Source organism: Artibeus jamaicensis, unplaced genomic scaffold, assembly GCF_021234435.1.
Source record: "Artibeus jamaicensis isolate MK-2021 breed Jamaican fruit bat unplaced genomic scaffold, CSHL_Jam_final scaffold_614, whole genome shotgun sequence".
In the NCBI taxonomy this organism is placed as follows: Eukaryota; Metazoa; Chordata; class Mammalia; order Chiroptera; family Phyllostomidae; genus Artibeus; species Artibeus jamaicensis.
This window is the reverse complement of record NW_026522050.1, coordinates 5,379,745-5,396,869: the sequence shown is the minus strand read 5'-3', so window position 1 is coordinate 5,396,869 and position 17,125 is coordinate 5,379,745. Positions and strand designations below refer to the sequence as shown.

At 39.2% G+C, this 17,125-nt stretch overlaps 2 protein-coding genes across 4 annotated transcripts in view; one reads left to right on the top strand and one right to left on the bottom strand.

The window, feature by feature from the left end:
• LPXN (leupaxin) overlaps positions 1–8,887 on the bottom strand; it is a 34,668-nt gene extending 25,781 nt beyond the window's left edge. The window contains exons 1-2 of one of the 2 annotated variants that reach the window (XM_037158380.2): positions 8,779–8,887; positions 1,814–1,971 (exon numbers count right to left, since the gene is read on the bottom strand). In XM_037158380.2, the coding sequence (XP_037014275.1) occupies positions 1,814–1,971; positions 8,779–8,791 (171 nt within the window). In that variant the 5' untranslated portion in view covers positions 8,792–8,887. Of the gene's footprint in view, positions 1–1,813; positions 1,972–8,778 lie in introns of those variants that run through there. The other variant, XM_037158381.2, reaches the window with a different exon arrangement.
• A 2,964-nt stretch (positions 8,888–11,851) lies between these two features.
• ZFP91 (ZFP91 zinc finger protein, atypical E3 ubiquitin ligase) overlaps positions 11,852–17,125 on the top strand; it is a 38,599-nt gene continuing 33,325 nt past the window's right edge. For both annotated transcript variants that reach the window (XM_037158351.2, XM_037158350.2), the window contains exons 1-2: positions 11,852–12,323; positions 15,722–15,747. In XM_037158351.2, coding sequence (XP_037014246.1) covers positions 11,977–12,323; positions 15,722–15,747 — 373 coding nt within the window. In that variant the 5' untranslated portion in view covers positions 11,852–11,976. The remainder of the gene's footprint in view (positions 12,324–15,721; positions 15,748–17,125) is intronic.

Below are 17,125 nucleotides of genomic sequence, written 5' to 3'. Positions count from 1 at the left end.
GTAGTTTTGGTTTTGTTTTGAGCCAAATGCTGCTAAACACATTTGTTGCAAAATTTTAAAGTATTAGCAAATAATAAAACATATAGTTATAGTTTTATATGTACAATTAATGACAGAACTTCTTTACCAGAAACATTTAGATGACACCACATTCTACGGCAAGCATGTGTAGTCTCTTGTTTCTTAAACAGAATTTACAACTTGTATGACATTAAACCACAGTTTCTCATTTTTCTTTATGACCCTGAGGAGGATTCGGGCATCTCAGAGGCCACCAAAGGGAACATAGCAGGATGTGAATGGTGGTATAACAAGTGGCCAGCAGGGGAAAAAGCTTCAAAAGTTTTCTTACCACAGCCTAAGACCAGAGAAATTACTTGACCCTAACTGCTGTGCTTGAACTTTTAGCCTTAACAACCAGGACTTTGCACATTAAGGGCACTGTCAGGTTTTGTCTGAACAGGATCAGGAAAAAGAGAAACGAGTTAACATTAGTCATCTTTTGGATTTACCCACGATAAAATAAGAACTCTGTTTATCGTATGTGTGTTTTATATACTACTACTTGAGACCATAAAGGAAGCCAGAAGAACCTAATGGATGTTTATCAACCCATGCTGCTTTACTTTAATATAAATTCCAATAAGAAAGCTTTATAAAAATGAAAAACCTGGGGCAAAAGCTAAAGCCAATAAGTGGATGTCAAAAAAAAAGAGCATAAACCCAGGGCTCTTGGCTCAAAGTGAACTAAGACATATGGCCACCCCATAAAGGTCAGTGTAAAGACTGTGACTTTTACTCCAAATGAAGTAGGAATTCTGAGTACAAAAAATTACATGATCTGATTTAAGTATTACAGGATCACCCTGGCTGCTATTTTGAGAATAAATGGCAGGGGGCAAGGGTAGCAGACCAATTAAGGACCTATGGCCATAATCTAGCAGTGAGAACAAAGACAATAGCTACCCAAGAGACAGATAAATGTGCATCCTTAAAACTCTATGTGTGTAGCTGGAGGGAAGATAAGTTAAAGGTGGTACCTACCGATGAGCTCCAATTTTGGATCTGTGCCACTGTTGATTTCATATACTAGTGTACAAGGATAAATCCAAATATCATAGTTCAAAAACACCAGCTATAAAGAGCATCTACTTAAGTCCTCTTACACTAATTTCCTTCTTATCAAGCAACCTTCTAATTATAAAGTAGGTGCATGTAAACTTATCCACATGAAGGAACACACATCTTATCAGCAAAGACCAGCATCTGTTCTACTTGATAGTTTTAACTCTAACCAAAAATGAATAGATTGGATTTCTGGAGTTTTTATACATCATCTTCTATGAGTTTAGTTTGTTTGTGTTGGTTTCCTAGAGCTTCATTATCTCTGGCTATGCCAGTAACTGAATTTTTTAACATATTCAGCAGAAAAGAAGACTTGGAAGGTGATGACCTTAAAACATTACCCTGAAAACACTCTGAGCTGCCACCTGGCCTTGCCCAGGTGATCTGTGACCTTATTGACAGTAATATCAGAATACGCCAAATGAATTAGGGGATACTCTATTAGTATGCTCTCATTAGAAAAAATAGTTCTCAAAGCCTAATTCTTCTATGATGATTTTCTCAATCTCCTCCTCTTCCCCAAACCAAACACCTTTAAGTTATCATTAATAGATTTTTCTCCTCTTTCTTGGAGGAGAAAATGATAATAATATGATTGTCCTTTCACATTATTTTATGTAAGTTAAAATTCATTTTCAGAAAGCACTCTAACATCTATATTCAAGGCAACCAATAAATGAAAAGTTACCGGCAAGGGACTTGTGTCATCCTGAAGAGGAGGAATGTCTGAAGTCTCAGTGCAGTTACTCTTATTTCTGGAATGCTGGTCCACAGGGAGAGAAGTAGGGTTGGAGTATTCACCATTGTCCTGGAGGGTGGAGCGTTCCAGTTCCTCCAACAAAGCATCTGTGGCATGACGTACAAGGGAACCATAGTATAGAAAGTCTTCTGAAGTAACCTCCCCCTTAAAGGTCCCCCAGTGCCTCCATCATCTCCCTCAGCTCTCAGACTAAGGTCATGTTCCTAAAAGTATCTTCTTCCACTCTTATTTTACTTCTAGAATGCGGTCTGTTTTACCAGGAAATATTTAAGGCCTCCACCTCCTGTGATCTGTTTCTCATATCTTATAGTTGCATTCAATTTCATAGTCTCACTCTATAATTTGACTTATTTTATTGCAGAGTATTAATTTTTATCATTTATTTGGGGTGGATGGCTCATAAAGATCCCCAATTAGAAAAAAAAGTAAATTGTAACCATTATCAACATGAAAAGGGACTGATCATATGGGAGAACATATTTGCCAATGATACATTGGAGAAGGGTTTGTTCTCCAAAATATATAAAGAACTCATCCAACTCAACACTGGGAAGACAAACAATCCAATTAAAAAATGTGCAAAGGACCTGAATAGACACTTCTGAAAGGAGAACATACAGACAGCCCATAGATATATGAAAAATGCTCAGTATTACTAGCCATCAGAGAGATGCAAATTAAAACCACAATGAGCTGTCATCTTACACTGGTCAGAATGGCTATCATAACAAAGCAACACACAACAAGTGCTGGTGGAGATGCGGAGTAAAGGGAGCCCTAGTGCACTGTTGATGGAAATAGAAGCTGGTGCAGCCACTGTGGAAAACGGTATGGAATTTCCTCAGAAAACTAAAAATGAAACTGCCTTTTGATCCAGTAATTCCACTGCTGGGATTATACCCTAAGAATCCCGAATCGCCAATTCAAAAGAACATATGCACCCCTATGTTCATAGCAGCCCTATTTACAATAGCCAAGTGCTGGAAACAGCCTCAGTGCCCATCAGTAAATGAGTGGATCAAAACATTACGATACATTTGCACAATAGAATACTATGAAGCAGAAACAAAGAAGGAGCTCCTACCTTTCACAACAACATGGATAGAACTGAAGAATATAATGCTAAGTGAAATAAACCAATCAGTGAAAGACAAATATCATATGAACTCACCTATACGAGGAATCTAATGAACAAAATAAACTAACAAGCAAAATGGAACCAGAGGCATGGAAACAGACTGACAGCAACCAGAGGGGAGATGGGAAGGGGAATAATGGTGGAAAGGAAGGGAAGAGGCTAGTCAAAGAACATGCATGAATGATCCACGGACGTGGAAAAGAGTGTAGTGATTGACTGTGGGAGTGGGAGGGGGGATGGGCTTGTCAGAGGAGGGCAGAGGGGGAAAATTGGGACAACTGTAATAGAATAACAATAAAACTTTAAAAAATTTTATTTATTTATCTTTAGAAGGGAAGGGAAGAAGAGAAGGAGAGAAATATCAATGTATAGTTGCTTCTGATGCATCCCCTGCTGGGAACTGGCCTGCAACCCAGGCATGTGCCCTGACGGAAAATCGAACCTCAATCTTTTGGTTCACAGGCTCGTGTTCAATCCACTGAGCTACTCCAGCCAGGGCACAATAAAAAAAATTTAAGTAAATTCTACATATTTTTCCTATCAGAAAAAAATAACTAACTATATTTTATATATATATATATATATATATATATATATATATATATATATATATCAGGATAATAACATTTATTCTTAACCTTGATTATTTTTTTTACATTCCAAGCACATAATAAAATTCTCAAAGGAAAGTATAAGTATTTTGTCTTTTAGGGTATAGGAAGAAAAGGAGATTGGGGGGGAAAAGGATATTTTAACATCAAGCAAGATGCTGCAATCCAAAGAGTTGAGATTATTTCTCTCATATTTTCTTGGGAAAAAACAATGAACACCACAAGTATTACTTTTCTGTGATGATGAAATAAATAACATAATAATAATTTATATATGATAGGCACTGTGTTCCATTTACACATTTAATTTTGCCATCTTAATTCTTTAAGGCAGGTGATATTATTATCCTTATTTTGTAGATCAAGAAATTGACAAATAAATGGTTTGAGTTCACACTGTTACTGAGTTCAGAACCTGGCTGTCTGCACCTGGGCCATCTGATCCCCATCTCCAGCACGACCTTCACATCAAACGTTCCAGGCCCCATTCTCATGTGGATTCTCTGGGGGATGTGAGCATGGTGTGCTCTTCTCTGAAGCTGTTTTTTCTACATAATGAACCAATTATAGTACAGTAGGACTTTGCAATTGTGGGTCAAACCCATTAGTGGATCTCTAATGGTTTCCTGACCACAGGTTGTATTTTTTAAAGTTTGCAAAACACTACATTATATTATTTCTAAGGATCTGCCCAGCTCCGAAGTCCTCAGATGAAGAAAATGAACTTCAGGCACTTTTAAAATAAGATTTTCATTTATTTCAGATGTTGGGGAGATGGATATTTCTTGATGGCATAAGAAAAGATCTAGTCACGTCTTACAAACAAAATCTACAGATCTTTCATATGGGAGATATAAAACTGAAAGCAACAAATGAACCAATGAGAAACAAGCAACAAAAACTCTAAGACACAGACACAGTATGGTTGTTACCAGAGGGAAAAGCGGGTGGGAGGAGGTAGTAAAGGGTAAAGGGGGTCAAATGCATGGTGACAGAAAGGAATCTGACTTTGGATGGTAAACATACAATGCGATATACATACGCTGCATTACAGAATCCTACACTTGAAACCTATATAGTTTTATTAACTAATGTCACCCCAATACATTTAATTTAAAAATCTACATATCTTTCTAAACTATCTACTTCATAAAAATATTGACTTTGTGCACCATTCTAGAGATAAGGAAACTAGGTTAAATTCTTCAGGAAAAATTACCCTTCAACAAAATTAATTGTAATAAAAAAAGAGTTGGAAGGTGAACCAATAGATTCAAGAAGACTTTAGAGACTTATAACTGATTTCACTATATGAATCTTAACTTAAAATGATATGATAAAAAAATAAATAAAAGTACCAACCGTATTTTGCCATGTATAATGTTTCCTTTTTGCCCAAATATTTTGAGGGAGAAATAAGGATGCACATTATACATAGGTAGTACTAATTCCATGTCTATATAAATGTTTTTAATTCTTTTATTTATGCTTATGTGTTAAAAGTGTAACTCTAGAAAGCAGATGGGACAAAGCCACCATCTATGATCACCTTTAAAAGAAAAACATTTCTGAAAGAAAAGATTCCAAGTGGAGTTATTGTCCATGTGCATGAAAAAGGATGGATGAATGAAGGAGGCATGAAAATCTGGTTTAACAAAGTCTGGTCACAAAGGCCTAGAGGATTACTTTAAAAAACAGCTTCGCTTGTTTTGGATCACTTCAAAGCCCGTGTTACACAAAGTTTAAAAGATCGCAGCAGACTTGAAAACCCAACTTGCTGTGATACCTGGTTGACCAACCAGCTAACTACAACCTCTTCATGTATCAGTAAACGAGCCCTTTAAAGCCCTGATGAAAAAAAGAGTGGATGTTGTGGACACTGCCAGCTGGTAATGATTCAACACTTGCAGGCAGAATCAAGAAATCATCCATTGCCCCAGACTCGTGATTGAATCCTAAGGTTGTGGTACGGTGTTAAGAAGGAAGTGGTTGTAAAATCATTTTTAATATGTGGCATCAGCAATCATATGGATGGAACTAAGGATGATGAAATTTACCAGGATGAGGAAAGTTCAGAAGACACTGGTGATGTAGAAATTGAAGAAGATGATATTTCTAATATTGACAGTGAGGAAGAGTTCTTGGGCTTCTATGGTGCATAAATATTGTAAATGGTTATTACCAGTATATAACATTTCTTGTACCTTGTATCTGTTCATGTGTTTTGGAATTATTTGTTACATAAAATTTCTTATACCATAATATGTTCACAAATAAATGCTAAAATTCCTTTATAATACAAAAAACAAGTATCTAAATATAAATAAATAAAAATTGAATTAAAAAATTAAAACGAAAGATTTTCTTTCCTGAAAGTTGGGGCCAAAAACCTGGGTGCACATTAGACATGGCAAAATACAGTAAATAAGCAAACCAAAAAAAGGAAAAATCAGGAATATTAAGCACTGACTTGATACTCAATTAAGTAAATACTGTTAGGCATGATAAACAATATTTGATCACTTCTGTTAATGTTTTAGGTGTGATCATTGTATTTCATAATATTAAGGAATTACTATTAAAGATTTTGTGGGTAGTAATTGTTTTATGGTTATTTGTGTGAGTATATATATATATATATATATATATATATTTTAAAGACTATGCTGAACTATCTACAGATGAAATTATATCATTTCTGAGATTGCTTTAAAATAATATAGAAATTAAAGGAATGGGTAAGTCTAAAAACGAAATAAGTTTGGCCAAGACTTGATCATTTAAGCTGCCTAATGGTTACATCAGACCTCATTAAGCTATTTTCTTTACTTTTATAAATTATAAAATTCTCTATAACAAAAGATTTTTTAAAAAATAAAATAACTGAGGTAGAAAGATAAAGTAACTTTTCTCACAATTTTACTAGCCAGACTGAATGCCAAATTTCTTAGTTCCAAATTTTTAGTCTATATCCTTCTATTAAGACGTAGCTCTTTTCTTGTCTATTTTCTAAAATTTGCTCCAACCAGAACTCATGGATCCACTTGGATTCAAACTAGAAAGTCATTTATAACAAAATTAGGAGAGGTGGGAGGCCCCGTACAAGAGAAACAAACCATACCACTGAGAGCAGGTCAGCCTTGAGAGGGCCCGCTAGCCAAAGTTACTGAAACTCGCCCGTCTGGGTCATGAGTTAACAGGCGCTTCCTGTTTCCTGAGTACACATATCACCATCACCCCAAGATTATCTTGTCCTTTGCCAGATTCTGTAATTTGAAGATGACTAATTTCAGTATGACAAACATGGAATGACTGGTAGTGGCGAGTACTAGACCAAAACCCCAACAGTACTTCTCTGTAGCCCTTCATCTGAGGAAATCAAATAATTATTGGTATTAACATGAAAGGATTTGTAAAGTGAAGTCTCTTGGGGGTCTCCCTGGATTGTAATGATTTCATTCAGAGCCAGAGTCTGCTCCTGGTTTCCCTTTATCTAACATTGCCACGTAAAGAAGGAGGCTAGGGGGAAATACAGGCCTGCCTGTGCTGACCTGCCCTCCAGACGATTTCTCCGCAGCAGGAAGAGAGACACACTCTAAGTCTTTAGGGTAGCTATTGGGCTGATGACAATTTGACAAAGTGGTTGGGGTTCGGCCACCTGAATCATTTACAGGAATGTTGCTTTCCAGGTTGCATGGTACTTTCCACATTTCTGGACCAGATTTCTCTACCATTCATCCTGCTCAAGAAATGGAAAACTGTGCAAATCTATCTACTCACTGTTTTTATTATCTAGGTTACTCTATCAGCCAGAAAACGTAGCTTAATCCGTTTTGGTGTCAGGTGCTCCTGAGAATGACACAGAACTAGTTATTTTGCTTTTCTTAGTTTGTTCATTTTGACACAGAAAGTGGATAATACTCATTTTAGAGGATTGCTTCAGACACTAAAATGCTTAACATGTAAAAATGTTGAGATTTATCTTAAGTTACTGAAAAAGTATTGGTGCATTTTTTAAATTACCTGCGTGAAGTCCATTACATGTCCCTAAAATAAAACAGAGCAGAGCTAGATTCTAGTGGAACTCAGGTGGAAATGTCAAATTCCCTAACCCTCACACAGGATAAGAATTTGGATTCCACCCTCAGTGTCAAAATAGACTTCACCTTCAAAACAGTTCGATACATATTTATCAAACACCACCTTTTCCTGTTCCCTCCTTTAATTTGCCCTCCTTCCTCTATTCCTCCAGCTCTCAAATTACATTGCAAACAATTTTTTAAAAAGAATGTGCAAGATGTGTTTTTTTGTTGTTGTTTGCTCTTTTGACATACCCCAAACATACAAAAACTTGGGACATCGTGGAATTCATACAGCTTAGAAATTGGGCTAGTGTTAGTCATGTTAATAAGGATGTCAGCAAAGTTGGCAAAGAATATGGAATGAGTTCCCAAGAATGACAAACCTTAAGTTACTACAAAGATTTAAAATCAGGGACCTCCCTTGAGCAATCTGGCTAATAGTCTCACTGCTAGTTTTAATTACTTTGGAATGGAAGGAGGTATCATATTTGTAGGCCACAGTAATCTATTTCCTCAGTTTCTCTGCATAAAAAGCTGAGCAACAAAATATAGTGCTATGTCATCTTGATTTAATGAATACTAAGTCACAGAATGAATCAAACCACCCAGGCCTTTCTCCAACCTTTGTGAATCCCTCATTCTTGTACTTCTGTTTCTTCTCATTACACTCTTTTCTTTCTTTCCCCCTCCCCCAAATCACATCTCTGCTGTTGCCTACTGTGTGATCACTCTACAATCTCAGTAGCCCCCAAGGGGCAAATGCCCATAATAAAATGACCATTTCAATCACCACTCAATACAAAAGTGTTTGTGCAGAGTTTACTCTGTGGTTAGCACCAAACTTTCTGTCTTTTGTGCCACCAAAACAGTGAACCTATATTTCCCCCAAACTATAATATTTCCTCATGCTTTATTCTTAGTGGGGTGAGGTCAGGAGAGAAGTGAAAATAAAATCTTCTAGCACTACCCTCCTTCTGGCTAGTAGTACGCCCAGCACACATGCAGATGGCAGACAAGTCTTTATTCCCTCAGAGCTTCTCTTCCAAGAAACTCCTCACTCACCCAATTCTTCCATTGTCACACACCCAAGGTGCTCTGGTGCCACAGGTTGCAAGGAACTGCTTTGGTCTGTGCTGAAGAAGAGGACTGCAAAGGAACTGAATGAGACAGCGTGAAGCAGCCTCTATAACCCTTTTTGGTTCCTACATTTGCTTAGCACTTCCTCTCTTCTAATTTGGTGAGTTTCTTTTCTTTTTTCTTTTTTTTTGTAGATCAGAATTTTTAAAATGGGACTGACACAGAGAGGTGGGTACTGAAATCAGAATTCTGGTGGTACATTGGCCAGGACAATTAGGATTCAAAGTTAATTTTGGAAAATTTGAGCACCTACCTACTACATGCCAGAACTCATCTTGAATTCATGAGAATGGCAGATTTGCACTTGTGATTTTTTTCTAATGTGAGTATCCCACTTCTACCATGAATTAGAAAACTCGCTTTTTTGTTGTTCTGTGAAGCTTGGGGACCATGAAGGCACGGTTTGCTTCATAAAATTTCCATCAGAGTTAACCAGTACCCAATTCATTTTGCTGTCTTTGTTTGACTTTCTAGAAATTATGTTTATTTGATATTCTGAATAGATAGTAAACCCATTAAATTCAGCAGAGGCATATTCACATTTGGATTCTTGGGGCCAGTTTATTTCAGTGGTCCAAAAAGCAAACAACTATACAGGGATCAAGAAGAAATGAGACTGAAAGATTTAAGACACTGGGTGCTAAGCTGCAGACATCTCAGTTAAGCACAATTCCTGGTTAGTTACATTGCTTTACAACAGTTTTCTGAACCAGTGATTTCATTCACCTCGAAAAAATAAAACATTTACAAAGGCCTATTATGGGAAGACAGTACGTAAAGGACTATAATTATGGTTCTGTGCAATTGATATTACCCCCACTTTTACCAGTGGTGAAATAGATTCAAGGAATAGTAACTTGCTAAACTGATATAATTAATAGGTAACTTTTCTGCAGTAATATAATTCACATATAACTTCAAAGCCTGTGAACTTTCCTGTATAAGAGTGGTCTTTTTTTTTTTTAAGATGGTCTAAAGAAATAATTCATTCTCCATTCCCTAGTGAGTGAAGACTTTTTAATGGAGATTCCCACTCTGCATTACTTTGAGCAGCCATTGGATGTCAGTGCTGTCCTAAAAGCCTGCATACTTTAAACACGGGTTTGAAAAAATTCCCATCCGCACGCACTGTGCCATTTTTTACAACTGAAATGCTATTAGTTCCATAAAAGTGCAAAACACTCCATGGAAAATAGAAAACATTAGCCTAAGGTGGTAACTGAGCCAAAGTACTGTAAGGAAAAATGCACTTCAGCACTTGGTATGCAAATACTGAACTGTACGTTCAGCTTTAACTGAATGATTGATTAATGTGAAACTCTGATTCCCCAGATCTTGTTTCCATTCGCTTTCTTTGGGCATTTTACTACCGGATACTTTATTTTCCAGGAGTGGAAAAGTGGTCCTAAAAATCCCTCCTTGATTACAATGGATCAAAGAAAGGAAGGAAGGAATGCCAGAGGCCCACTCCCATCACCAAATGCAACTCATAGATAAGCAAATGGAAACTCCCGTTTATCGCATTAGGATGATTTAGCTGCACACGCTATTGGGCAGAAAAGAAATTTTGACAAAGCTGCTGATCTGACTGTGCTTCCTGTGCAGCAGACACATTTAAAAAACCGCAGAAGCAAGTCGCTTCAGAGTGAGGAGCCTGAGGGAGGGCTCGTTTCTACGAATTGGTGACTCTAGTCACGCTAACAACTTCCCTCCGGCCCAGGGATCACAGCCAAGTTCGGCAGTCTACGTCAGCACCTGGGTCTCGAGAATGTCTAGTAGAAACGCAACTCCACAATTCCTTCCACAAACTTTTATTACGAGTAAAACTGGTGGGTAGGCCCCCGAGGACCGGATGCAGCCCGATTCAGTCTCTGATCACAGGTTGGTGGGTCACACAACAGGGTGACGAGATGAATATTGCAGACATGAATGCCAGCTGATTTAAAGGAGATGCCATCTAAAAAACCAAGGCAAGGGCTATTACGTAACCACCCTAGAAATGCTTCCCAACACCAAGAAACGAAGTAGGAAAAAACTCAGGAGATCCTGACGGGCAACTGCCTCAAAATTTGCGCCGGGATGTGTTCGGGCATCTCGCCTTAAACCAGAAATACTGCCTCCCAAGAAAAGGGCACTCGGACTGTGGTAACACTAAACTACTTTTCCCATTCATCATCAATCAAAAATTCCCAGCAACCTCTTCGCCTCTGGTTTCGTTTTTCTCCATAGCCATATAAGTAGGACTTCATATCCCAGGATGCCTTTGGGCAAGTTAACCTTGCGCATGCACTGAAAAGGCGGGCCCTCTCCCTTCATGACCACGCCTCTGTTCTATCGCCGCCATTTTTTCAGAGACTTTCATCCGGCAAGCGACGGGCTTTTTTTCTTAAAGGAGAAGCGACAGCTCAAAAAAAAAATATCCCCTTCTCCCTGCAAGACCTGGCAACGCTGGGGACAGAAAGGCTGCATACAGGAAAGTGGGATCGGGGTGGAGGAAGTAAAACGCCCGGGCTACTTCTTTGGCTTAAGATAGAAAGAGCCCTTGTGGTATTAGCGACTCCTTAGGGAGGCAGGTGCGCGCGCAGCCACACCGGGGAGCGCGCGAGGCGGGAAAGAGGTGCGTTATCCTCCCTCCAACAACCTCGCGAGACCTGCCTCTCCCACTGTCCCTAGCGTGCGTGGAACTCCGGAGGGAGGGGGAAAGGTCACTTTAGGATTGTCGCGAGACGCAGCCGTTAAACGGTGAGAACGGGTACGCGGGGAAGGAAACCTCGCGCGCTCCCTTGGATCCGTTCCCTGATTGGTGGAAGGAAGGGGTGGGGGAGGAAACCAAGTACGTCGCTGCGTGAGTGATCTTGGGGGCGGGGCGAGGAAGCCATTTCTCCTCTTGGATTGGCCCGCCGAGTCTTACGCGCGCGCGCGCGCACTGGGGAGCCTTGAGTGGCAGGGGGCGGGGGCTGCCCTCGGAGCCGGGCGGAGGGGTTGGGGGGGGAAAGAGTGGAGCGCCGATTGAGAGTGTGCAGGACGCTCCGGGAGGAGGGGGGCGGGGGGAGCAGCGCCGCGGCCGCCGCCGCCTCCGCCTCCTCCGCCTGGGACGAAGGGGTGGGGGACGGACGAGCCCCGATGCCGGGGGAGACAGAAGAGCCGAGACCCCCGGAACAGCAGGACCAGGACGGGGTAGAGGCGGCGGCGGCCAAGGCGGCTCCAGAGGAGCTCCAACAACAGCCCCCTGAGGGGGCGGCGGCGACGCCGCCTGCGGGGGCCACTAGCAGCCGCGTGCTGAGGGGAGGACGGGACCGGGGCCGGGCCGCTGCGGCCGCCGCTGCCGCGGTGTCCCGTCGGAGGAAGGCCGAGTATCCCCGCCGGCGGAGGAGCAGTCCCAGCGCCAGGCCTCCGGATGCCACAGGGCTGCAGTCCCAGGCCGTGAAGCCCCCATCTCCAGCTCAGGGCAAGAAGAGTCCGCGACTCCTGTGAGTAATGCAGTCTTTCAGGCGGTGGGAAAGACCCCCCTGTGCCCGCACGCTACCCTCTCGGCTGCCGTAGTGCCCACTCCACGTGACATCCTGCTTGTTCTGCCCCCTGCCGGCTCTCATCACTGATGTCACAGCGCTTCTCTGGTTGCTGTCTTGTCTCTACTCTCCGTTTCTGAATCTGTCGGGCTACTTCCCCACTCCGTGAAATCGTTCTTTGTAGCGGACACCTGTCCTTCCTAGCGGCTCTCTGGTCCCCGGCCGTCGCAGGCTTATCGCGCACTCGGGCTTCTGCACTCCCTTTGTCAGCCTATCCCATCCCCTCCTGCGGCGGCTCTCGAGTATTACATCACATCTCCACTGAGAAGTCAACGACGGGACTTAGCCTTCAAAAGTGTGTCGGTCCCCGCACTTCACTTTAGTTTGCTTAAGAGCTCGTTGCCGTAGTAGCTCTGTGTAGCTTTTTTGACTACCAAATTTTTGTTATTTTTCACTTGCTACTAGGATAAAAACGTGACTTTGCCAATTTTGTTAAGTGTAGTCTTTCATATAACAAGCTTAAGTGGGTATTCATTTTTGTTGTTTTTGCTCGGTAACACGTTTTTTGTATATTTTCGTATACGTATTAACGTAGGAACTTCATCCCTAAGAACTAGACTAGTCTGAATAGAATTTCTTCATTTCCTAAAGATAATAGAGGGTATAGGAACATAAATATTGGAAATTGTTTATTAAAATAATGTTCCTATGTTGAGAACTGTAAAGCACACAGATTTGTAAATCCTAGAAATTAGTCATATTAGCCACATATTAGCCAGTGACTGGCAACATCATTTTTGTCTTCTCACTTTCAAGTGAAAAAAAAAGAAAACTGGTAAAAGCAGGGAGAATTGAAAAGGGGTGGGAAATTAGAATTTTAAATCACCCACTTTCCTACTAAAGTGTGGCAAGATTTGGTTTATACTTGCCCCTGTGACTTAAAATACATTTGTTCTAAAATTAAGAGTGAAGTTATTATGAGCCTTATTTGGATAAAACTTCCTTCCATGAATTTCTGAAACAGCCTGTTCCTCAGTTTCCTCATCTGTAGGACAGAACGTTAATTCCTGTGAGATTAGTTTGTGAGAATCAAATACAGCGTGTGAAGAAGCACTTAGCATAGGGATTTTCAACCTTTTTGCACCTCAAAGCACAAAAATTAGTAAAATCCTTCACATTAAGAAGTATATTTTTTTTGATGATCTGGTAAAAAAGAAAGTATAATTTTGATTCATTCACACACCAGTTGACTGTTGTCATTTTTTTATTTGACAATCTAAGGGAAAGGAGGTCAGTACCCCTGACTAGCCACGTATTGCAAGCTTTAAAAATTCTTGCCGCACACTGGTTGAAAATCGCTGACTTAGCACAAAGCCTGGTACATAGTGAATTTTTTTCATAGTTTTCTTTTTGTTTATTTTTTTCCTCATTACCATTTATCCCCTTTATACCCTCTTCCACCTCCATCCACCCCCGAATATTTATTCAAAGCTATTGTTTTTGAGTAGTGGTGTCATGAAAGAGATATAAATGGTGTGTGTTTGTGTAAATTCTGTAAAACTGGACTTGTTTGTTTTATCACCATACATAGTAGGGTTAATAATTTAGTATAATTTTCAAAATTCCCTTTTATTCTTATGCACCCATTTGAGAGTTAAATATACCTATGTCCTTGACATCTTTCCCTCCCTCAGTTTCAATAGTTTTCCTTATAGAAATTGATCTTTTTAAGATGATTATAGCTACACTAGTAGCTTTACCCTCTGTCGTGGTTTATTTTTTTCCTCCTGACTTGACCAAAAAGTACTAAACTTTTTTTAATTCTACAATATAAATACTAGAATGGTCAAACTTGAATAAAGAGTATTTAAGTTTTTTTCTCTCCATAATATTTCTGTGGGGAGGAATGGTTTTGATTCTTAGCATCTCTTCCTCACTTCATCAAATAACATAAAAAGTATTAGTGTTCTTATACCTTCTGTTAGCCTCTGAACTATCTTTTGATTATTTTAAATTATGCCAGTTTTTAAAATAAATTTTCACCATGACTCTTTTTTTGTTACACATTTTCAATTTACTGCCTACCCTGGAAATGAAAGGAATCATAAAGCATTTCAGCTTGGTAGACCCTGACTGAGCAGTAGCTAAGCCTGGTGCTCTGCTGATCTAGGGTTTATAAAAATAAATGAGATGAGATGCAGATCTTATCAAGGACCTCGCAGTGTAAGGTGAAGATTCATTAATTAGTGGAAGTTTATCATATACATGTGCCTGCTTTACAGATTGCCACAGCGATGAAATAAATTTTAAAACTCAAGTGTGAAGGTTAATCTTTTAAGATGTCTCAAGAGGTTTGAGTATCAGTTTTTCAGAACCCTGGTCAAGTGTGTGCTGACCTTGATTCATCTCTCTCTTTCTAATAACATTATGACAATTTTTTTAAAGGAGTAAGATAAAACTAAAAAAAATCTCTAAAAAAGTATGATTTAATTTCTATATTAATTAATTGTCTTATTCAGGCCCTTTTTTCACATTTCGATATTGCCCCTTATAAACTCCCAGTAATGAGCTATTTAACCTACATTTGTTACTTTTTGATTGAAGAGATACCAAAATGTACAGTAGCTTAAAAGGTCAATAAATACAGCAAATCGAATTGATTGAATCCTCTTTTCTTATTAGAAGGCAAAATAATACAGTGGCAAAATCATAGGACTTCGTCTCAGGTCCCAGCTTTCTACCACTCACTAAGTGACCTTGGGCAAGTCACTTAACAGCCTTAAATCTGCATTTTCACCTATAACTGATCATTTATGATTTGTGAAATCAGATTTATAGGTAGATCACAATTAGGTTACAGCTTTTATAAACTTTCTTTTTGACTCGGGTGTAACAGATGAATGATTTTAGGGTTTTCTTTTAGGTTCATTAAATTTTTATTATGAAGATTTTCAAATATAAACAGTATCGGCAAGATACTATAATGAAACTCCAGTGTTTATTAGCTACATTTACCAGTTATTTAGATTTTGCCATGCTCGCTACCTCTATCCCTTTTCCCCTTTTTCTTTTGGCAAGGGGCATTTTAAAGGAAATCTCAAACATTTCATTTCACCTCTTCCTACTGCATTTGTGTAAAATAAGAACATATTATAGAACCACATAATGAAACACAATCAGATAATTTCTTTGTATTAGTATGTGTAGATATAGAATATTTTCATCACTGCAGAAAGTTCTGTTGGACACCATTCTGTTAGGTGCTATCTGCATCACTGTAGATGAATTTGTATAAGTATTTATGCTCTAAGAAAGTATGCAAGATTGTTCATTTAATGTTTTATTTTTATTTCTTTCAGATGTGTAGAAAAATTAACAGACAAAGGTAAGACTTGGTCACTCTTACCGCTTATGTATGTTTCACTGATTATTATCTTATAATCTGGTAGAAGATAGAATGAGTGAACTTCAGCCTGATAATTCAAGTTGTTCGTATTTAAAGATGACTTTTGTCTAGTAAAGAATTATTGGAATAGGTAGGTAGAATCCAGGCAGGTTTGGGCAAGTGAAACATTTTGACATTATTTAGAAAAAGTGATGGAAAATCAGATTACTTGACATCACTTTATTGCAGTTTTCTGTAAGTGCTGTCTTTTTTGTAGGGGGTAGTAAAGTTACAAAGAGAAAAATGATAGACAATATACAGAGTAAAGCGTAGACAAAATCCTGATGCTGACAGAGACTCAAATTATAAATGCAGTTTGAAGAATGTGGGAAGAAAGTGTTCTAAGATTTCAGCCTGGTGAATAATTAAATGAGGTCATGAGGTCGCTTCTCTTTAAAGAGTTTTAGCAATATTGAATATAGTCTTCTGCTTATCTGAATGTATGAAAGAAAGCTAATGTTCACTTTCTCTTTTTAAACACTTTAACTTTTAAAATTTAAGCTTGATTGTATTTTTTCCCATTACCATTTAGTCCCCCTATACTCACTCTCCTTCCCCCAGCACAGCATTCACCACGCTGTGTCCATGTCCATGAGTCCTTTTTCCTTTTTACTCAGTGCCTCCATCCCCTAACAACACCACTACCACCCACCTACCCATCCACCCACCCCAGTAGCTGTCATCTGCTCTCCATCTATTAATCTCTCTGTTTTGCTTGTTTGTTCAGTTCATTAGAGTCCACATACAAGTGATAAGATATTTGTCTTTCTCTTACTGGCTTATTTCACCTAGCATACTGTTTTCCAGGTCCATCCATACTGTTGCAAAGGGTAAAATTTTTTTCTCTTTAAGGCTTAGTAGTGCTCCATTGTGTAAATGCCCAGTGGTTGCTTTATCCACTCATCTGGTGAAGGACACTCAGGGTGCTTCCATATCTTGGTGATTGTAAATAACGCTGCAGTGAACACAGGGGTGCTTATGTTCTTTTGAACGTAAGTGTCTTGGGTTCCTTCATATATAGTCCCAGAAGTGTGATTTCTGGGTTATAAGTTAGATGCATTTTTAATATTTTTAGGTATCTCCATACTGCTTTCCATAGTGGCTGCACCAGTCTGCATTCCAACCTACAGTTCACTAGGGTCCCCTTTCTCCACAAGCTCACCAGCACTTGTTTGTTGACTTATGGATGGTAGCCATTGTGCCAGGTGTGAGATGGTATCTCATTGTGGTTTTAATTTGCATTTCTCTGATGGTTAGTGATGCTGAGCATCTTTTCGTGTGTTTGTTGGCCATCTGTACGTCTGTCTGCTTTGGAGAG